Source organism: Electrona antarctica (genome assembly GCF_951216825.1).
Source record: "Electrona antarctica genome assembly, chromosome: 23".
Taxonomy (NCBI): Eukaryota; Metazoa; Chordata; class Actinopteri; order Myctophiformes; family Myctophidae; genus Electrona; species Electrona antarctica.
In genome coordinates, this window is record NC_136804.1 from 14,593,746 (window position 1) to 14,617,747 (window position 24,002).

The 24,002-nt window shown below is 42.4% G+C and overlaps 2 protein-coding genes across 2 annotated transcripts in view; both read right to left on the reverse strand.

Annotated features, from left to right (window-relative positions):
* Positions 1-12,345, reverse strand: part of ube2h (ubiquitin-conjugating enzyme E2H) — a 41,782-nt gene extending 29,437 nt beyond the window's left edge. The window contains exon 1 of the mRNA XM_079493738.1: positions 11,955-12,345. Coding sequence (XP_079349864.1) covers positions 11,955-12,007 — 53 coding nt within the window. The 5' untranslated portion in view covers positions 12,008-12,345. The remainder of the gene's footprint in view (positions 1-11,954) is intronic.
* A 2,174-nt stretch (positions 12,346-14,519) lies between these two features.
* zc3hc1 (zinc finger, C3HC-type containing 1) lies at positions 14,520-23,796 on the reverse strand. Its single transcript, XM_079494805.1, has 10 exons — positions 23,563-23,796; positions 22,287-22,386; positions 21,780-21,930; positions 20,837-20,920; positions 20,265-20,392; positions 19,585-19,724; positions 18,992-19,277; positions 18,489-18,650; positions 17,409-17,570; positions 14,520-16,830 (listed from the first exon to the last, which is right to left on the reverse strand). The coding sequence occupies exons 1-10, from the start codon at positions 23,697-23,699 to the stop codon at positions 16,759-16,761; spliced, it is 1,422 nt and encodes a 473-aa protein (XP_079350931.1). The 5' UTR covers positions 23,700-23,796; the 3' UTR covers positions 14,520-16,758.
* Between the last annotated feature and the right edge of the window lie 206 nt (positions 23,797-24,002).

Below are 24,002 nucleotides of genomic sequence, written 5' to 3' on the forward strand. Positions count from 1 at the left end.
ACTAGGGTACCAGGCTGGGGTCCGAGTCCGCACGTGTGAGAAATTGGGGTATTTATTTATTTATTTTTTTAAGATATTTTTTTTGCGGCTTACGCCTTTTATTGGTTTTTGAAGGGACAGACAGTAGGCTGACAGGAAACGGGAGAGAGATGGGGGAAGACATGCAGTAAAGGCCGTGTCGGGCTCGGGAGTCGAACCCGCGGCACACTGCGACTGGATTACCAGTCGGGTGCCCAGACGGTTACGCCACCGCCTGGGCCGGGTATTTATTTTTTAATTAATTAATTAAGCTTAGACTAGATGTAGAACAGTGGTTCTCAACCAGTGGTCCGGGGACCACCAGTGGTCATTGGGGGGGGTTCCAGGTGGTCCCCAGCTAAATGATGGAGAGTTGGTAACCAAATGAACCCTTATAGATCTTTAACTCTTGAGAGTGTCAAATTAATTCATTTTCAGGGCAAGACCCCATTTGAAAAGATATGGCAGGGCTCTAGCAGTGATTTTCATCATTTTAATTTGAAGGATGCCCAGTTTGACATGCATAGGCTACTGACCCCCATTTAATGCCATTTATATCTGGGACCTCAATTTATTATAACTTTTATTTATTTATTTTTATATTGTAAAATCAATGTCAGCTTAACTCAGAGTACAAATGGAACCAAATGGAGAAGTTATGGTCCATTTGGTTATATTTGTATACTCTCCATTTGTACACTCTCTGAGTGCCAAACGCCCTTGAATATGATTAAGGATTACTGTCATTATGGTAATCTCACCCACCATACCTGTAACTTTTATTAGCCGTAAAGAAAATTATTTTATTTGTTTAAACTTCTTCCAGGGGCCACAAGGGGGCACCTTGTGGGCCGCAAATGACCCGCGGGTCGCCTATTGGGGAACCCTGACTGACACACACACACACACACACACACACACACACACACACACACACACACACACACACACACACACACACACACACACACACACACACACACACACACACACACACACACACACACACACACACACACACACACACACACACACACACACACACACACACACACACACACACACACACACACACACACACACACACACACACACACACACACACACACACACACACACACACACACACACACACACACACAGTTATCATGCCGATACAGATGAGACTGGCATAAAGGCACATAGTCAGATAGGACAATATGCACAGGGTGTGGACTCTTATTAACTGATACACTTTGAGAAGAGTGAGTTAGTTAAGAGTGACGTACATAATAAGCCTTCACAATGACATTTGTTATTTGCCAAACCATAGTATATGGACCCTAGCTTACAGGTTTGTAACTCTCAGGGTTATGAGAAGAGATGTACCAATACCGATACCATTACCATCTATTCCGATCCCCATAACTTGCGGTATCGGTCGATACCAAGTACCGATCCGAAGAATCTAGGACAGTGGCTCTGACCTTACAGGGCTCGAGGGCTGAAACTCTGAGTGCACAAATGGAACTAGTCAGAGTAAATTGTCAGATCTGGGAATACATTTCTTACCGAGAAATGTCTTCACCAATGTGTTTGTAAAGGTGTCTACTAACATATCCCACATTGAACGGCCATAGCCGTTGTTGCCATAGCCACAAATGTGATGAGGTCAGGAAGTGGATATGGCTGAATTTAGCCCAAGGAGTGTTTTTTGTGCAAAACTAATGCTTGGAATGTGTTCAGAATCATGAAAATCTAACCCTATAGTTTGACACATCACATGCTACTTAAGTAAAATGAAATTTAGAACATTTGGCCTTATATTGGTTGTTAATGGTACCCCAACTTCCAGCAGCTGTCAAATATTCCCCTAGGGTGGGATGTTAGTAGACACCTTTACAAACACATTGGTGAAGAAACTTCTTGGAAAGACATTTATTCCCAGATTGTATTAATATCATCTGACTAAACCAAATGGCTAGGGGAACTTGAAATTAAAAAAATTGAGAACCACTGATCGTTTATATTCTGCAGTATGATGCATTGCCAACAAGAACAGATCTTCAAGCTAACAGCACTTTGTGAACGATAACACACTACACTTTGAGTAGCAGTCATGCGGCCAACGCTTGTATGCTTACTAGGATACTTGACTCTTCATATTTATTGGAAATGAATGACTAAATAGAATGACTAAATAGCCAGAAGCCGATAGTGTGGGGGGAGCTTTCACGTCAGACCCGTGCACACAAAATGTTTGTGATTTATTTTGCAGGTAATTTGCCTTTTTTTGCCTATTCGCGGCCGCCTACTAAAAATCATACTGAGATGGCTGCCTGGCTGGTCATGATTGTGTGGTGGCCCACCGCACAATATAAGGGAAACACTGTCATATCATCTCTGTCGGGACTCGGGTGGAAACTTCACACAGCATGACCACAACTGTTCGATCATCCATACCTTTGATACTTTTGTGTGACGCTGTGGTATGATCAAGTAGGCTAGTAGGGCATTCATTAAAAAGTTAGAATATGGAGATGAGGTTTCTGCTCGACAGTAACAACAATGCACTATCCTCCAACTATAATAATAGTGAAATGCAGAAAAGCAATGCAGCCATTTAGTCCATATGTGGGCTTTATACTAGATAGCCAGAGGTTGTGTTTAACTTTGAACTTCTCAACACGGGTTAAATATTAACCTAAAACCAAGATTGCCATGACCCAAAATATGATATGCGACATTCAAGTTCACTGTCAGTTTGTCCTCTAAATGAGCCTGCATCACGCAGGCCTGTACAGTACCTACTCACACAGGCATGTACAGTACCTAGTACCTATTCACACAGGCCTGTACAGTACCTACTCACACAGGCATGTACAGTACCTAGTACCTACTCACACAGGCCTGTACAGTACCTACTCACACAGGCCTGTACAGTACCTACTCACACAGGCCTGTACAGTACCTACTCACAGGCCTGTACAGTACCTACTCACACAGGCCTGTACAGTACCTACTCACAGGCCTGTACAGTACCTACTCACAGGCCTGTACAGTACCTACTCACACAGGCCTGTACAGTACCTACTCACAGGCCTGTACAGTACCTACTCACAGGCCTGTACAGTACCTACTCACAGGCCTGTACAGTACCTACTCACAGGCCTGTACAGTACCTACTCACACAGGCCTGTACAGTACCTACTCACACAGGCCTGTACAGTACCTACTCACACAGGCCTGTACAGTACCTAGTACCTACTCACACAGGCCTGTACAGTACCTACTCACACAGGCCTGTACAGTACCTAGTACCTACTCACACAGGCCTGTACAGTACCTAGTACCTACTCACACAGGCCTGTACAGTACCTAGTACCTACTCACACAGGCCTGTACAGTACCTAGTACCTACTCACACAGGCCTGTACAGTACCTATACTCGCATAGAGAAGAGGCTCATTTAACTATCAGGGTGTAACAATCTATCCGGGAGGATATTTACTGTGTAGCCTCTCTATTTAACTTGACTTTGTCTCCATCGTCAACAGCTCGTCTAATTGTAATTAAAGAGAGGCTGAGAGCGTTGATAGCAAGTTGATAGCAACTGGCACCCACTGACCAGCCTGCGTGGGGGCCTACTGACGTCTAGTTACACGGCTGCTTACATGCATGTATCCTAGCCTACGTGTTTGATGTTACCACTAGCCTACATGTATATACACAATGTTACCAACAGTCACCAGGGAAAGGTTAGGCTAGGGTTAACCTAACCCAAGGGGGGACGGATTAACCCCCGCACGAGCCCCTGGGCCCATCATCTTTTAGGGCCCCCCCTCAGTCCCACACACTACCCACAACGGGCACGGGAAGTCAGGTGGGCACAGCAAACTGCTCGGGTTTTAAGGCATGTGTGTGGGTTAAGAAAGCACCTGTATACATTAGTTAGTATTATTACTTTTGCATGTAATAATAACAACCTTAACTGCTGTAATTACAGAGGGGCCCACATATTTGATGAACGTATACAATTCATTTTTTGTAAACGAAGGCCCCAATGGCTCATCTGTCCTTGACGGCACCAACCTGCTCATCAGGAGCAATTCAGTGTCTTTCTCCAGGACGCTTCGAAACTAATCTTCCAAGATGCAGCTGAATCTGCCAGCAACTCCCGTTTCAACGTGTAGAGCTTGTTGTTAGGAGGAAGGAAAACAAAGATGCACCACCGGAAGAGGTGCATGGGCTGAAGGGGAGTGAACGGACCGACATCCGGTCTCTAAATGTAGACGCGGGCGCTGCCCCAGAGGCATATTCAGGCCACACTACCTCCTGAGCCACTACCGGCCCAGTATACAGTAGATACTGTAGTACATGTTCAGTGTACTGTAGGATGATGGTATAATGTGCAGCATTGTTTTCTCACTCAACAGACAACATACAGTATAAGTGTATACAGAGTATATGCACATTTCTAAAGTGACAATTTAAGGACTTGTAGGACCCTTCTAATACAGCTAAAATTAAATTAAATTAAAAAATAAGACCATAATTATTTATTATACCAGAGAGAGAGGGAGGGCAGAGACAGAGAGAGAGGGAGAGAGAGCAGAGCACAGCACAGCAGAGCAGAGCACAGCACTGGGGGCTCCTGTAAACGCAGACAAGACAAAAGACCCTCACCGCTGATGCAGTCCGGATGTCAGGCCGCAGGGGCAACAATAGGGCCGAAAACTCTACTGGCTGAGAGCAGATAAAGCCTGAGATTGGTATTCCATTCAGGGAGGGTGAAGGGTTGGACAGGAGGAGTGGGTGGAGTGTGTGCGTGTGTGTGTGTGTGTGTGGGGGGGGGGTTATAAGCAGGAAGAAGGTAGACCTTGCCCCCTGACAGCCTACACCCCCCACTGTGGAGGTCTAAATGAAATTACCGGTAGGAACTTCCTCGAAATCCAACTGCTGCCTCAACTGTCACTTTCAGAACGCAAGGAGAAAAGCTGTCCTATGCGTAGGAACAAAAACAGAACATCATGAGGGAAGTCACCTTGCGTGGTTCAGCATGAAAGGCACACAACGTGACACACGAATCACAATACACTGTACTCACAGTAAAACCGACATCTGGTGATGAAGACTGCTGCCTGGTGCCATTTATTATGATAATGGATAATCGAGCCAATGAAGCATGCAAACACCCGTCAACCATCCCACCCCCCCCCCATTAATGTATTAATGATGAGGATGAGCTAGATGCAACAAGCTTTCATCCTTGCATCCACGTAACGTAAAATAAATATAAAAATCACACCTGTGTGAAGTGAGCGGTGGAACTGTACCGTGTGGTGGTCCCCGGGGGGGTCCCTGCAACATCCAGACCCCCAGGAACGCGCCCAGGGGGCCGGCCCGGTTCCAGCGAGCCGCCCTGCGTCCGAAACAGTCGAGAAATGACAGTTACCGTGTGGGGGTCCCCGCAACATCCAGACCCCCCAGGAATGCACCCAGAAACTGTCAAGAAATGACGTAGTTATCGTGTTGCAGCTTTCTGTGCTGGGACGCGTACGGGGAGTCGGGGACGCGTACACATACATATACATATACATATACATATACATATACATATACATAGGGACACACAATCACACATGGCTCCGTAATGGAGCGGAGGCACCACTCAAAAAAGCAATGACCAGAGGAGTGGGCTAAAGGTTCATTAGTGAAGCTTCACAAAGCAGAACAACAAACCAAGTTCATTCTTCATTGCCTTGACAGGACATTTTTAAACCTTTAGCCTGTGGCTGTATAGTGACTTATTGCATCGCTCTGCTGAATACTCCATTCTGGTTGGTCAATCATCAAGGCATTCTGTCCGTTATGAATGAATCTGCCCATATATTTTACCATGGAAGCGGAAGCTTATAGATTATAAAACAACATTTTTTTTGACAAATTGACCGAGTTCTTAAATACGATGAGAAAATATTAATGTAATTTAAGAACCAAGTCAATAATTGACGGGTTTTACAGGTGTCTTGTAATACCATATTGCCACTGTCAAGGCAGAAACCTTGCATCTCCATATTTCATTCTTTTTCGTTTTTCGTTTGTTTTTTGTGAATTTCATAAATGAATGACCTGGCAGTGTCCTGTGAGAAAATGGTAGATCTACGAGATTTCAAAACCTGGAACGTTATGATATCATATCATATAAATATAACAATTAAAATAATGTACAGTGTAGTAGGTGTTACATACAAAGAAATATTTTCTTAGTAAGTCTGCAGCACCATTTGGGCGTTAAAGGGATAGTTCAGATTTTTTTTAACTTAAGCTGTATGAAATACTTGCCATTAATATAGTGGTTCCAACTGTATTAATTGATTGCCCGAGTCCCGTGGTGGGAGTTCTGCTCTGGTTTTGGTCAATATTAAGTATTTCCGGTCATTTTGTGGGGGCACTGGGGCCACGCAGTAAAAGTAAATTAATCCACAAAACTAACGTCATTTGTATTGTTGACCTATTTCTAAAATAGTAGCGCAACTTTCGTTCAACTTTGACCCCTCTATCACATGGCCCCCTGTGCACCCCACAAAATGACCGGAACTACTTAATATTTCACCAAAACCATTTGTATTTCATACAGCTTAAGTTTAAAAAATCTGAACTATCCCTTTAAGCAGTACTTCTTTGAAAACCCTATTTTGGTAGGTGTATGAACTATCAAGACAGTTACAGTAGGGTTGTCAAATAATGAAATTTGATTTTTACATGCCGAATATTAATTGTACAAAAACGAGGTGCCTGGTTGGAAAGTGACATCAGAAAAAGTAAGTGTCTATTTAAGTGGGTGAGAGACTCACATCTCGAGTTTGACCAGATGAAGAGCCTTGGCTCGAAACGTTGTCAATAAATTACATTGGAGCAGATGAGTGTGCCGATGTATTCTTCTTTTTCTGATTATTAATTTTCACACAGATAATTGCAATTACGATTTAATTGTGTTTTTGTCGTCGAACACTGGCACATACGAATAGAAATTTACATTTCTGTTTGGCCTTTTAAGCTTTGAAGTTGCACATGACAGATGTGACAAATAAGATAACCTAAATGTACGATGAAATGATGTATATTAAATGATTTTACATACTACCCTTTCAAAAAAGAAGCGTTGTGAGCTTGTAGATCAGCTATTTCCACTAAACCTTGAAGATGTTTCAAAATGTATGAACATTTTCCACATGGGAATGATTACGACAATTATGACAAAATAAGTAATTATCTCAAATGTATGGCGATTATTATGTAATAATTTAGACAGGCTTAAACATACTACCATCGGCCTTGTGTCACAAACACCAGGAGTCAGGACATTGTGAACCTTCTGCTCTCCTACCTGCTCAGATTAAAGAAATGTACAGCATTCGACGAGGGAGAACGAAGACCACTAATGAACATTCCATCGAGTACATACTTGGTAAATACATGGATTCTGAATGCTCATGATCAGCCAAAATAGCACAATTCAATTCCACAGAAGAAGAGAGTGTAATACTACAGTAATGCTCATTGCTCCTGGAACTCTCTGAATCCAAGAACAATAAAGCATTCACAAATTAAAGCAACATACGCTTGTTCAGACACTTGCAAATAACCAAAAGATAGGGATGCACCGATTATCTGGAAATTCTGTGCGGATACCTATGTTTGAAGTAATAATAATTACTAGGCTGATAGACAACACCGATTTGTTCTGTTTGTTTGTGTCCTTTGTTTTGGTCATTATTCATTCCCCCTTTTGTGCCAGGGAAACAAATAAATCTTCATCATAATTAAGAAATTGTTAGTCTTCCAGCCCTTACATCACAGTGACAATATCTTTTAATGAGCACAATTGTAAACGACAGATGAACATTGGCCACTTGGGCCACATTGTAGATCTGCCATTTTCACCATTTGTGAAAACTTAACATCTTGGAAATTATAAATTAGTGATTAAAACCAGGAAAAGCCTACACCTATGCCATATCATGATATTACCATGATATCTAAAATGAAATCCCAGACAATACTAGTCTCATATCAGGATCAGAATATTGATATAATATTGACTTTAATTTATCGTGAAGTTGCCCTCCATCATACACTAGGATGAATTAGCTTTTGTTGAGCTGCAAATTCAGTACCACTATACTTGATGAAAGTGGTTCAACTTTTAATTTCATATCGTCCCGTCCCTAATATTGACTCTGAATGAGGAGTGCTGCATGGGTCAGACAGCTGGTTAAACTTTTAATTTCATATCGTCCCGTCCCTAATATTGACTCTGAATGAGGAGTGCTGCGTGGGTCAGACAGCTAGCCTTCACATTAGGGGAAGAGTGAGGATAGTGTGTGACACACAAACACTGTAGTAACACTACACGTATCTGTCCTCCATGACTATTTCATTAAATGACACAGAGGATACACCAAATTTCACAAGATATAAGGAGTACTAGAAACCATTAGGGCAAGGGTTCCCAAACTTTTCAGGTCACGACCACCCGAAATAATCACATTTGACCCCCCCCCCACCCCTCCCTCCCTGATAGGCACTTGGAATTATAGGCATTTATTGTGAAAATAGCCGAATTACGAGCTCACATCGTCTCGCACTGCGCAACGTTGTGAGCTTGTAGATCTACTATTTTCACAATGCGTGCCTATATTTGACTGTCTCTCTGTGTGTGTGTGTGTGTGTGTGTCTCTCTGTGTATGTGTGTGTGTCTCTCTCTCTCCGTCTGTGTGTGTGTGTGTGTGTGTGTGTCTCTCTCTCCGTCTGTGTGTGTGTGTCTCTCTGTCTGTCTGTCTGTCTCTCTCCGTCTGTCTGTCTGTCTGTCTGTCTGTCTGTCTGTCTGTCTGTCTGTCTGTCTGTCTGTGTGTCTCCGTCTGTGTGTCTCTCCGTCTGTGTGTGTGTGTGTGTGTGTGTCTCTCCGTCTGTGTGTGTGTGTCTCTCTCCGTCTGTGTCTCTCTCTCCGTCTGTGTGTGTCTCTCTCTCCGTCTGTGTGTGTCTCTCTCTCCGTCTGTCTCTCACACACACACACAGTTTAAGTCTAGTGGTGTCTCCATGTCGAGGTCATTCTGACATTCGTTTTCACAAATTCCCAATTGGGCCTCGCTCCAGATTCTCAGCTCTCCTGTGGCCGCGGCAAATTAATGTGTGTGCGGGCTCCTCTCCTCTCGGTGTCAACCCATAAGAGAAGAGCTACTCCTCCTGTCTAAAGGCCGGTGTTAAGTTTCTGGGTTTTGGTTACGCTGCGGGGGGACGACGTGGTGATAGAGACAGAGAGAGAGGAGGGGGGAGCACAGAGAGAAGGTTGTTAACTCACGGTGGCAGCAAAGGGTAGGTAAGCCTTGCCATGGCATTTTCGCCATATATGGGTACTTTCATTTCCGTTTTCCCGGCTCGGAGACCGCTATTGTAAGGAACGGCTTATGTTAGCAGTAGCTCTCGATGTTTATCTTTCGAAAGAAGCGTTAACATGTCGTGTGCGATGCGATGGAAATCACAAATCAGATCCGAACCTTGGATGGATCATCATCACCGCAGACAGGGCCGTATTCTACGTACAACGATGACGCACAAAATAGTCGTTCTACAAAACCACACAAAATGTTGCAATATCATTTTGTGACAAGCTCATGAAGTGTCACGATGTGACCCGTTGTGAGCTTTTAGATCAGCATTTTATTTTATCAATAAAGTATGTTATTTTTTTTATAATCAATTAGTTTGATTAACTGTGGAATCCCAGTATTCACTTACTGTACATGTAGCCCAGACAAAACTCAAGCCTATAGAACTCAATTGAAAAGCAAGTGCTCACACTTCAAATCTGATTCTCAAATGTTACGCCAACAACCCACGGTAACTTTTAACACAAATGTCCTTGTGTGTAACAGAGCAGGTGGCATTCAGCAAACCTGCTCTCGCCTGTCACTGACTTATAGCTTCAGTGGACAGTGGGGGTGTACAGCTGAGAGGTGTGTGTGTGTGTGTGTGTGTGTGTGTGTGTTCGCAATCCTTTACAGTTTACTTGCTCAAACAAGCTCCGTTGCTAGCTAACAGCCGTTGACACACATGCCTTTAGGCAGTAGGCCAACAAACTAGCAGAGTATGGTAGTAACTGGGAAAGAATTGATTGGGCAAATGAGGTATGCGAGTCTGTTGTGTCACAAATCAGCTTCAGTCATGGGGCAAGAATAAATGTTGTGGTTTCAGTTCAGATATGACAACATTTAGTAGAGATGCACAGATCAAATTAACAAAAAAGTTGTTTTTCCATAAACAAATATCCAGGTCTTAAAACTTTTGAACAACTACTGTATGCTGGCGTTCATTAAGCTACTTTTTTAGTTACTTTTTTTCGTTTGTTTGTTTGTTTTGGACCAGGACAGTTTTAGCCCCATATTTGACCAAAAAAGAAAAAAATGTCAGCTGTTCTTAAAAGTCACACCCTTGCGTGGTTTCCGGATAGTAACAGAGGATCCAATCATTAAGCTGCTTTCCACTCAGCACACACAAAAACAAAACAACTTGCTCTCACTACTCTGGTCTCTTCTAGAACATTACATCCAGCTGTAACCCACGCAAGCACAATCTTTTTTTGTTTTACTTCCTCTGCCATTTCTAGATAAACTACAACAAAAACATATTGAATACAAAAGGAAAAGCAGTCATGGTGACAATAATAATGTCCTGAATAGAGAATACACTAGTTGTTGTCAACAATACATTATTGTGACAGTAAAGCACTACTGCAGTGAAAAACAACAATACAGTGTTTACACAGCGGCTAGGGCCAGTGATGTCACTCCAGTCCACTTTGCACACTTTTTCAACAGGGAAACAAACAACAATCATCTGACAGTGTAGCTGTTATTACACACACAAAAACATGAAACACACACACAAAACATGAAAATGCAGTGAGACGTTCAGGTGGCCATTTTGATACTTTGATACAGCTCTGGTCAAGGCCAGCTAGCTCAATTGTTTACTTGGATGTCTGTGTATTAATAAAAGGCCATTACAAACAATTATGAATAATTATCATTGTTTTCTTGCTGCGGTGCATTTCATGTAGGGCCGGCCAATAGATGCAGAGCAAGATTATTTCAGGTGCTAAGTAAGTGTTAAGCTAAGTGTGTACCCACACAGCTGCACATCACTGTTGCAGTAGTTACATTCTCAGAACAAAGACAGACAGCTAGGTTTAGAGTTATGTAAACAATGATTCCCTAATAGGCTGGACAGGACAAATTAAACATGCCCACACTTCTTTAACGGGGTCCATTAAATGTCCAATACATAAAACACTAAGGTAGACACAAATATGGACAAGATCAAAGATATTCCAGGAAATGTAGAGCAGTAGTTATACAGTAGTAACATTTGTAATGTAGAGACAGCAAAGCTAGGACAGCTGACAAGCAGAAACAATAAAGGCCAAAAGCAATAAGGCCACAGAAAAGGAGTGATTTCATTATGATCTCAATGCAAAGTTGCCACAATAACATAACAACAAAAGGACACTGTCGCTTGTCAACAGCCAGAAGAATAGATCTACAAGCCACCAAGGACCTGCAAACCACCAGGATAGGGAGTATTTAAAAACAGCTAGCTAAAATGTTGTTTACATACACAAACACAAATACACGTACACGCACACACGCATACGCGCACGCACGCACACACACGCGCGGACACAAAAACAAAGCCAACACACTGACAATGAAAGGAAAGCTACCACTGAACTGCAGCAAAGACCCCGTTCGTATAACAACAAAAAGACACCAACAATAACGTTGGTTAACGTGTCATTAATACGAACAGCTGAGATTATTATAAGCAACACATTCAACACAACCTCGTGTTGTTGACGTTTTTCCATAATAATAATAATAATGATAAAAGGATACAGTTTCACCACGTCGGTATCCATGCGCCGTTTGCCCGGACTTGGAGACGACATTTTTCTGCTAATATTCCACAACACCTCCTCTCTCCACCTCCTCCTCCTCCGACCTCCTCCTCTTCTCCTTCTCCTACTCCTCCTCGCCCCGTCCCGATAAGCAGCTACACGTACACGCTAGAAGACTAGTCTAGCTTCTTAAAAAACCCGTACTATCCGGACGTTAACATTGACTTTGGTTTAAAAACAGGATCTTTACAGCTGGTAAAAAGACGTGTCCTCCTGTCCCTCTCTGCCTGTCTGTCTGCAGTAAGCACTAGTAAGCAGCTCTACTCTCCCTCTGTGTTCTGAGTCTGACAAGCAAAGCAAAGCAGCAAGCCTGGAATCCCTCCGCCGATGACGTCATATTATGTGCGACCGGAACGTCAGAATCAATGGCCATGCTTGGAGTTCTTTAAATGTTGTCGAAGCACTTCCACACCACACACACTCACTACAGTGTGTGTGTGTGTGTGTGTGTGTGTGTTTTGATTGATTGATTGATTTTGATTGAAATATGTATTAACAGTTTGCAGAATTAGAATGTGTGTGTTTTATATTGTGTCTTCAACATTTTTCAGGTCAAGAACCCTGCCCTGAGAGACGAAGCAGGGACCCCCACTACATAGTATATATATGGCAGAATAAACGTTTTAATACATTTTGTAGATGGCTTCATTACATTTTGTGTCAATTGTTTGACAGCATTACATTTTGTCAATTCATATTTACTGTAAATTGGATTAATGTATATTTTCAGACATTAACCATGCACTTAACCCTATTAGTCAACTTGACCTTTCTTTCCACCCATACCATTTAAAAAAAATAGAAATAGAAAATAGGAGCATGGCATGTTGAGAGCTTTAGACTGGTGCTAGATCGTCTATTTTCAGCGAATGTTCTCTTCATCAAAATAGAGATGGTAGTAGCCGGGGAGCCACAGGCCCAAAAGCTCAACGCTTAAGGATTTACCTGTGATGTCATGCCGTACTTTTTATTTGTGTTTTCTCTATTCACTTGGTCATTAAGGTCCACAGAATAGAATGAGAGGCCTGCTCTGCCGAAAACATAGCGAAAGAAAGTTATGGACATTTTTGTATACCACACCAAATTCCCCAAATTTCATCATGCTTTAAACTTCAAACTAGGGGGTTTTCATGATTCTGAATCCATTCCAAGCATTTGTTTTGCACGAAAAACACTCCTTGGCCTAAAAACGCAAAACGGCCATAGCCGTCATCACAAATGTGACGAGGTCAGCACATTTGGGCACATTTTGGCAAGTGGCTATGGCCGAATTGATGCATGATGAAATTTGGGAAATGTTGCCTTATATTGGTTGTCTATAAAGGTGTGTATTCTACAAAAATGCCCATAATCTTTTTTCGCGATGTTTCCGGCAGAGCAGGCCTCTCATTCTGAGGATGTTTTTTTTCCTCCATTGCATTCTTCGACTTCAACTAATTTATTTTGAGATACCATACCATAATTGTTTTGAGATATTGACAAATGTAATAATTTGCAAAATATTAAAGTCATTAATCTGAGACCTGGGACTTCATTCTTTTTTTAGATACCATCCTTATGTTTGAGATACCAAGTTATTTTGAGAAACGTGCATCATTATCGAGCTTCTATAGGTCATTATTTTTTAGATACTTCTTATGCGAAAATAGATTTCGAAAATAGATTTAGAGAAAGCCTCCTCTTTATTATCTGTCTAAAGTCTTAATAAAAAAACAAAAAAAACATGACCTCCTTGATGGAGTTAATAATGGCAACATGAGACAGGGGAGGTGCTCCTGGATTATCACAACCGACAGATTTACAATGTTCCATTACAGAGAAAGGATGCACTGTGTTCCCCATCTGTGAAGCTAAGGGTGCAACTATCGATTATTTTCTGAGCAATTAATCGATCAATTGCTTTTTAGATTAATTAGGGACATTTCACCGCTGGAAGAAACTGCAGGCACTCAATGTTAATAGTATTTGTAGTAGACATTAGACAACAGCAGCACAATTTGAAATTTGCACCCTATGGCCAGAAAAATAATGAAGTCTGTGTGTTGAATGGATTGCTGATTGCTTTGGTGCACTGACCCTCCTTGTGGAGGAGGTGGCTGTGTGGAGGTGTGACTTGTAGTCCAGGAAGTAAGTGAGACCAGATTTTCAGTACAAATTTGTCATGAACATGGCGTCATAACTAAAATATCTAAAACACATTACACATAAAAACCCCAGCAAAGTGTTTCTTGTATCCTAAACATCATTAAAATAAGATCTGGTTGCAAAAGGAGTTGCCTCGGAAACCACCAAAAGGGGTGACGTGGATTTAAGCCCAATTTCATGCTTCATCACACAAGGGTATCGTGCAGAAATAGTGAAAAATAGCCAATCTCCAAGCTGCCCCCCCACCTCACGCACACGTCCACAGCCCCCACTTGATCGCCCTGCCCTCTACCCGCCAACCCACCCACTCTCGCCGGCAATGGAGTGATCAAAAACAAAACCAGAAAATAGAACACTTAAAAAAAACATTTTATTAAAACCCCATATGAGATTTTAGGAGTGAATGCACATGCACAGTAGAAGGGAAGGAACTGCATCAACATGAAGGCAAACTGGAATGAGACCATTTCATTCTTCTAATCCACGACTGGTTTGGATTCCTATGGCACAGCTTTTGTTCTACTTGGCTTTAATATCTGATAATACAAAACTAAAGCACACGCAAGGGAAGGACATTTTCCGCCTCACAAAGGAAAAAAAGTACACAAACAGTAATTTGTAGTTAAAAGTCTCTTTAGCCCATTTAGACCACTTTAACTGACCTATACATCTTTACACCTAGTGCCATTTTAGATGCTGTAGTTTTTATATTGCTATTTTTTAAAATAAAAATGTGGAAGTTTTTCAGAAAAGGATTCAGAAGGCAATTTTTATGAGCCTCAGGTCTAAATGGGCTAGACAAACCACACACACACACACACACACACACACACACACACACACACACACACACACACACACACACACACACACACACACACACACACACACACACACACACACACACACACACACACACACACACACACACACACACACACACACACACACACACACACACACACACACACACACACACACACACACACAATGTAAATTCATGTTTACACTTCACTCACATTATGATTGAAGGTAAACATTTTAATTCCAGTGGTCAGTCAGTCACTTATTTTCCCTCATATGTAAATCTTTCAAACATAATCAATGATAATATTAATATGATATTATGTCACAGAAGCAGTCTTCATGTAAGATTAGGGCTGGGCAATACGAACAAAATCAAATCAAGAAATACCTCAATATTAATTACATTTTCAAAAAATTCAAAGATAGCAGATCTACAAGGCATATGTGTTGGATCGCAACGTGTTGTGAGCTTGTAGATGGGCTGTTTTCGCTATGGACAATTTTTAAAGTACAAAATAAGGCTCAAGTGTTTAAAACCAGGAAAAGTCAACACCTACAGTATGTCATATTCATATCACAATATTACAATATCCAAAATCCCAAACGATATCTAGTCTCTCATATCTCCTGTATACAATATCAATATATTGCCCAGCCCTACATTTTCTCTGTAAATGATAAATCTGCACAAGGTCTGTTAATTCTGATAGATACATATCGTTGCTGTCGGGCAGAAACATCTTATGTCCATATTTCAACTTTCAAAAATAACCCCTACTTTGTCATAATAGTGTCACACAAAAGTATCAAGAATATCTGATCTACAAGCTTGTAGATTAGCTATTTTTAAGTAAAAGTGTGTAGGTTTTATATTTAACCAATGAAAGTATTAAGAGCTTGTGACTAAATATTAACTACATTATTTCTTTCCAGATTTTTTTCCACCCGACAGACATCTGAATTTCCATCCTTTTTTTCTTCTTCCATTTTCTCAATTTTCCCCACAGAAAAGACAGTTCTAACAAAACAACATCAAACGGCTTCCCTCAAGGAAAAACTCTTTCGACTGTAAACACTGCCCTTAAAGGAATACACTTGATCAATTTGTGACATTAACTGTGTCGATCGATGTTTTGAACATGGCGTGCCCTGTGCTGTCCTGTACGGTCTGACGTTAAAATAGCCAGAATTCACTGAAATGGTTTGGTTCTGATCTGCAGCAGTGTTCGAGGCCGTCTACCCCTAGCGGCAGAGAAAGAGCGGCTGTGGGTGCATCTCAGGTCCTTAAATCCTCATTTCCTACACTTGCATCCTTGCATGTTAGTCCCTCCCACTGAGGACGTATGTAGAAAATGAGAAGAGAAGAAAGGAACAGTGGAAATTTTATAGAAGTGGGACGTAAATTCCTCTGATGTGTCATATGTAGTGCGAAGTCCATTTATGATGACTACAACACAGGTGAGGAGATAGCAGCAGCAGCCCCCCAATCCCCCCCGCCTCCCTTGTGTTATATTGTTAACTACAGGGGCGGGATCATCACACAGCACTGTTCAGCTAAGGACCTGAGATGCACCCTTTGTCACCAAGCGGTCACAGAACGTTTACGGACTTAACACCATGTGCTGCTCATTACTCCCAACGACAATGACGTGATTATTGAGTATTCCTTTAAGGGACGGGAGGAATGCAAGTGACCTCGACGTCAGTGCATCCGTTCCACACACCCAGTACCACAAAGACCAGCAGAAGTCACCAGAAAAGTGTTTGTCCTGTTGTTGAAAAGAGTCTCTCTACTGAGACGGAACAGACACCTGCCACTGACGGAATATAGCAAACACCCTTTTAGACTTGTCCAGAGGGCCCTAGAAGAACAGAACAGAATAGAAAGTTGAGAGAAAATAGTTCCAAGCGTGCAAAGTAACCAAGAGCATTTACTCAAATACTGTTATTTATGTACAATTTTCAAATAGACACAAATAGTGCACTTTTACTCCACTAGAATTATTTGAAAAGTTTAGTTCATTTGTAGATTCTGATTATAACATTAACATATTAACCACTTTAATTTAAACTTTGGCTATTTGATAATAAAATATAATCCAAACAAAATAAAGATTTTTATTATTTGATCCATTATATGATAACTTCATTAACACATTTAGAGCTGAGGCCGATTCTAAAAACGCCTTCTAAATCCTGACCTAAGTTTACATTAAAAAAAAGAAAAATAGAAGGAAAGAAAATATGTTGCTATATACTGTACATAGCAGCAACAACCCAAACACGGGTTCCCATCCTTAATGGGTTAACTTCTGGACATTCTGCATAACAAGATATATATATTTTTATTTAAGTAAAACAATCGAGTACTATTTCCACCACAACCGTGACAGAACAAGTGTCCTTTTTTTTCCTAATAAGGTTGCAACAACAAACGTGCCTGTTTTGAAGTGTTGGGACTCTTCTTCATAGGCAGGAGGAGGTTCAGGACAGCCTTCCAGCCCTGCTGAAGCACCGTGGAGACTCCGGACTCGGCCATGACCCAAGGACACCAGTCCCTGTGCTGGGTGAGCGGCTCAAAGGCAATCCTATGTAGTGTGCCCTACACAAACACAGGGAAGTAGGTCAAATGTAGTACTGCAACTATCGATTGCTATAAGTGTTTTGGCTTTTGGCACTCAGTATGCTGTGTAACTTTTGGCCATTGTTGCCCATTTCTCTTTAATAACACTCCAAATCCACTTCCTTCGGCCTTCTGTGGGGGTAGTAGATATTTGTTTTCTTTTTTTCTCACGGAACCTGAGGCTCATTAGCATACATTTTGGGCTCGGCCCGAAAACGTTGAGTCGGTTAGGGTTCGGGCAGAATTTGAGAAAAGCATGCATTTGTGGGGATGAGCAGCATAGATGCCCATAAAGAATATGACAAATCTTTGTCAATGCCTGCCATTATGCCACACAGCTTATTCTGCTGTTGCTAGACATTTGACTCGTTTGGGCTTCCTACCACTAATGCGCCCAGGGGTACAAGGTTTCCGTTTCTCCCCATAGAATCCCACTCTAATAGACCTCCAGGCCGTTAAGGGGCCTTTCTACTAATCATATCCCATCGACAGGCCTTCATTTTCCCATACAACTGCCGGCCGAGTCCCTCCGTTTTTAAAGGTGTTTTTTCCTAGAGAGCAGCCCAAGACCTCCTGGGCGCTGTCGCCGCTGTGTGTCCTCTTAGGACTCTACTGAAAGTCTGAAACAGAGCCCATTTCAGATCAGATCTGAGCCACATCCAGATTGGAATCTGATTTGTTTAAATGAGTCATGTGACCATTTAAACCAATCAGATTTCTATCCTGATGTGGCACAGATCTGATTCAGGCTAGATTTGTCTGCCAGTGTAAATGAGGCCTTAGAGTAGAACTCTATGGTGATTCATGGAGCAATCATGGATGAATTGAAAACCTTTTTGGTCACAACATCATAGCTAGACAACACAATCTGAACAGTGGGAATCATCTTGGTCTTACAGGGCTGCCAGCTGAGGACAGACGCAGACGTTTGGGAGTGTACTGAGGGCTGGCGGCCCCGTCGCGGCTGCGGGTCGCAGGCCTCTTGCCTCGGGGCAGGGGGCTTGTTGGCAGCTCTTCACTGGGGCTAGGGGAGTTGCGCGTACGCAACACACCGTCAACCTGGCAAATGTCAAGAGAATCACATTGCATGTTCTGAAGTTGTTCCGATACCAGTATGGAAAAGCTGCTGATACTGCCTAAAATGCTTGTATCGGCGAGTATGCCATCTATGCCATTTTGATCATTTATCACATGTCATTTACAGTAGTCATGTTGTATTTTGAATGCTTCAGTTGATGTTGCACTACTGTTTTATATCCTTATACTATTTACTAAGTTGTAGCTGCACTTTCATTACTATTAATAGAACTTGTATTCTGTGTTTGTCAAAACTCTTTTTAAATTACACACTACTATCGGATCGGAGTTCTACACTAGCAGGTCTGGACTCTGGAGCTGACCTGAGCAGTGCGCGGCGTTGTGTCCTGGCTCCTCAGCTTCATGCGGCCGGGGGAAGGGGACGGGGAGGTGGTGGGAGAGGCAGAAGTGGACCGGTCACCCTGAGCCTCTGGTGTGGCTAGTACAAAGACAGGGCCCGGTGTCTGGGGGGAGGGGCTGACGGCATTTGAAATGACCTCTACCTCTGATGAACCTGCTCCGTCCATCTGATGGAAGTTCCACAAGCCCACCTTGCGCATGCAGAAGGCACAGGTGAGGATGGGAAGGTTCATGGCACGTAGAGACGGGCTGTAAAGACATACAGTAAGAGACCCATGAACAATGCTATATGCATAGTTTAAAGCAAAAAATGTTCATCGACTACCTTTTTTCCACTGACAAACTACATAAAGACGGAGCTAGGATGACTATAACTAAAAATGGACAATTTCTTCAACAAATAAAAGCTAAAATGTTAGGGAGTGACTAGTGGAGAAGAGATCCAGCAGGATCAAGTAAAAACAACGAGCATAAAAACTAGTAATTTTATGCTCGGTTGTGTGTGGGTGTCCAGGATTCCAAGATTTTTAACACTTTTAGAATATGGTCATTTCACCTAGCATCCCAGCCACAGAGAGCCACGATGCAGGCAGCCACCTGGACAGCCAGAGGGTCTGCAGAAACCGCCATGCTCCGTTTCTTCTGCTCTTCTTCAACCAGTTGAAGGACAACACTGACCACATCCTCGGTCAAAGACTGGGGACAGGAAACAAACATTTGTAATGTTAACTAATTTAAACCGGGAAAGCATCTGTCATTTTAGATTCTCTTTTTTTTGGAGATATATAGCAACATAAGCGTTTCAGAAAAGGCTTTAGATTTAGAACAGTGGTTTAGATTAGAACAATTGTTCTCAAAAATAGCAGATGTTCAAGTTTTCTGTGAGCTTGTATATCTGCTATTTTTAACAATTCAGATATTTTTTTAAACTAATCTTCTCTTCTGGGGTTCCTAGGGGGTCTGCAGCCAAATCTTGGCAGGAAAAGGTTTGAGAACTACTGCTTTAGATGGCATTTGTCGAATCAGCCTCATATCTTAATGGGTCAAGTACAAATCAAAACTGTGCTTTTATAGAAGTTCGATTTTTTTTAGGTTTAATTCCTTTTCTTCCGACTCGGCTTGCTACACTGTGAACAAGGAAAACAGGTCTTCATGTTCTGAGGCATTTATATATATATAAAAAAGAATAAATCTAAAAGTCTAATATCATGCTAGGAAGTGAGGTTCTCTTCTCACCATGGATTTAAGATTCTCTGGTTTCATGGCAGGCAGCTGCTGCTCCAGCAGACAGACGCTCTGGAAGCGCTCTAGGAAGGTAGTGAGCAGCACAGAGGGCTCTGAGGCTGGGACCAGCCAGAACCTCTCTGTAAAGAACACAACAAAACAACATAGTGAGAGGCACCGGAGGGTTCTGAGGCTGGGACCAGCCAGAACCTCTCTGAAAAACAACAACACAATGTAGTGAAACGTATTACTTTCATTTAGGGCTTGTGTCCACACACAGCAATGTATGAGCAGGAGGGCGCTTTGGACATCATCTACATAGCAGTAGGATGCAATCACAGTCACGCACATTGACACGTGCAATGTTCAAATCCAGGTTGTGTTATTAGCACACATAGCTTAGCTGAAAGAGCATAAACATTAACTTCTCATGGTTGTGGGTGGCAACAATTCCACGCTGGGTCGTAAATAACCGGGTTGTCACATACACACCACACACCAAGATTAAATCACGGTCCAAAACTATGCATACTGAGCACATAACCCAGAAGTCTGCACTGCACAAAATATTAACAGGCCTTTACCTGGACATGGAAAATCTGGCCATGGACAGAACTTCTCATGCTGTGTCTGCAGTTGTGTTGATATCTCTGCAATGCGGGATTCGTCTGAGGGGTGAAAAAGTAATAATCATTGTCCTTAACTGGCAGAAAGGTAACAACCTACCCCTGCCAAAATAAAGTTCACTCTGACATTTGGTTTTATGTCTGTCAAGGACAAACATTCTCTACTAGTCAGCCAACAAAATAAAGAAAGCACTGACACCATCCATTAACACCCCGAGCGGCATAAACAGAGTTCCCCGTCCTATCAAATAGCACTCAGGACGGAGATTAATAAAAGGACGGAGATTTATTGATATCAAAACCGATCGCATCGCTCCACAGGCTGGGAGCGTCTGTTGGGCAACATTCAATGTAATTTCCGGTTGGGACGTCATCGAAAATGTTAGCCCCCATTTTAGCCGACCAGATCGAAAATCTTAAAACGTGAATAACTCTTGATCTAAATCATTCCGTCCAATTCTGAGCAAAGATTATGTTTTAGACGGCCCATCGCGGTCCCGTCGCTAGTCGCGTTAGAATTAATCATACCTCCCATTGTTGTCGATCGCCTCGGGAGTGTTTTGGCTACATCAAGTTACATACCGGGATAGCGCCTGGTGCATCGCTAAATGTGCTCCGTTGCCGCAAATCGCTGGGCGTTTAACGTGTTAAAAGGATGTGAATCACTGGTTTCTTTCAAAAACAAAACAAAATATAAATAAAAATACAATAAAAAACATCTATCAGGAGACGACATGGGGAGAAGTCCCATTGAAAGGAGGTGTCATTCACTGCTGTGGCTTTACCTTTTTCTCCTTTGAACATAGTGTTTTGTATTGGTTGATGACCAGCCTTAATGTCCAACTGTACCACGTGCACTGACTAATAAAGTATTCACTCAATAAAAGGGATATTTGCTCACATTTTTCAAAGTCCAGTGTTGGCTGCAGTGATGCACAGAGGAAGGCCTGGCAGGTGGAACACTTCAGCATGTCACAGGCCACGTTGGTCCATCCGTAGCGGGCGCAGCACAGTGGGGAGAGCGTGCGGGGCTTACCTGCCCATCGCAGACAGTGCTCTTGTTAAGGAAAAGTATTAGAGCCTCATGGATGAAAGCAAACATGCAACCAGGTGAGGACCTCAAAGATTATAGGTCCCTGCACACTGCTGGAGACGGCCATATATGTCACGAGGCGTGCCCAATCAACCGACCGACTGACAGGAGATGCAGGTTTTCATAGTAAAACTGTGACCTACAGTCGCAATCAAGAGTAGGCCTACAAAGTTTCAGTAAATAGTAAATACTGAACAACTAGACAAATAGCAGATCTTCATTGTGATGCGTTGTGAGCCTGTAGAACTGCTTTTTGGAGGGATAAAATGAATTTCTACATTAATGCCTATGACATTCCCTGTTAATAAAGGATATTGAGTATGACTCCACTCTTGAGAAGAAGGCTTCCTTGTTGGTTGCCTCGCAGTGTGTTTCAGTGGTGCTCTTTGGTGCATCTTTCAAATCCCCCTGCAAACTGGAATTCATAAGAGAAACATATTCAAATCTCCTGTGGTGTAAAAAGTACCACATTTCTTTAATTAAGTACAAGTACCAGTAAGACGCCCTGAGGGCGAGAAGGGACCAAGGTTGCGTGCACGCATCCACCTGGGTGACGGCAGACTTCTGGGCGAGCACTGGCGCTTTGGCATGGGGGGTCAGATGTACAGAATATGGAGTGTACAGGGTTTGATGAGGACCCAGGTAGGGCCGGGCCTTAATTTTCATGTGAATAAATTGTATTAAAATATTTTGAAAATAGCAGATCTACAAGCATTGCCAAGTGTTGAGCCTGTAACTAAAGTTTTCAAATAATTGTAGTGAAGCAAAGTTTTCCCTTTGCAATATTTGCCTCTTGATGTAGTGGAGTAAAAGTAAGAGTACCTCAAAATGGCACTCAAGTAGTCCTACAGTACTTGATTAATGTAGCCCTGAAACACGACTATCAATAATTATAATCATGACAGTCATGCTGTGAAGTACGAGAGCCACATGGCTACCTACTTATATTTGCCGCCCACTACTGATTCACAGAGATAAACACATTAATTCTCCCCTGCTTTGTAGTTTGTACGAGAATAATTGAGAAATTAAAATATATTTTAATCAATGGCTTTTCAGCTACTGTTATTTCATGATCATGGTACTGTAGGTGAACGAAACCAGCCAAATACATTACATGAAGGCGATGCGTCGGAAAGCGTGTAACCGTGATGTACTAATGTAATCCGGAGTTAGTTCATTATTAGGCTATGGACCAGAGCTAATCTGGAGTCAAACACAACACAAAATAATATTTCAGCAGACATTTAGACATTAGTACATCACGTACTTTGTGTGCAGCTCATGATGATTACATAACGATGACAAAAACACTTCTAACACGTGAAATGAAACGTGATAAATATGAACACCGCGCACATCTAGGTTAATAACAAGAGAGGCGTGTTTATTATTATGTCAATATGTTCCATTAAAAAATAAAGTGTGTGCGTGTTCTTTTTTTTTTATAAATAATGTTCAGGTGGTTCCACACTGAACTGACCACCAGGGGGCTCCCTCCCCCTCGTGTAGCACTAGCAGCTATGGATGGAGTCACATTTCTCCTTTTTGACGAAAACAAGGCGGTTTATGGTTTATGGAAGCGACGTACCTGTTGTCTCTGCTGTCCGGAGGCAGAACACCTTCACTCAGGAGTTCACGCACCTTCTCGGGCGACACAAACGACGACTTCTGCTGGCTGGAGTTGCTGAGCCGATCCGAACCACGACTGCTGCCGACCGTCGCCATGATCGGTCCTACGTTCAAAGTCTTCCCTCCTGGCCCCTGGAAAACAAATGCTCCCTCAACGTTCCGCGTCGTTCCATTCCCAATACAAAATAAAATAAATAAAAACGTTCAAAGTCTTCCCTCCTGGCCCCTGGAAAACAAATGCTCCCTCAACATATAGACCCTGTCCCTGATGCACCCTTAGATCTCCATATATGGAGCTGACCTGTTCTGACATTCTATATGTTGATCTGACCTAATCAAACCCTGTGCACTCAAGACACGCTCCATATATGGCCAGACCTCACCAAACCCTGTACACTC

What these genes read in the sequence shown, in the direction of transcription:
- zc3hc1 (XM_079494805.1), bottom strand. Translation starts at nt 23,699, where the DNA reads ATGGCGACGGTCGGCAGCAGTCGTGGTTCGGATCGGCTCAGCAACTCC. An exon ending in CAAGAGTGGAGTCATACTCA is followed by an intron (nt 21,931 to 22,286) that starts ATATCCTTTATT and finishes TAACAAGAGCAC; the next exon opens with TGTCTGCGATGGGCAGGTAA. An exon ending in GCCAGATTTTCCATGTCCAG is followed by an intron (nt 20,393 to 20,836) that starts GTAAAGGCCTGT and finishes TGTTCTTTACAG; the next exon opens with AGAGGTTCTGGCTGGTCCCA.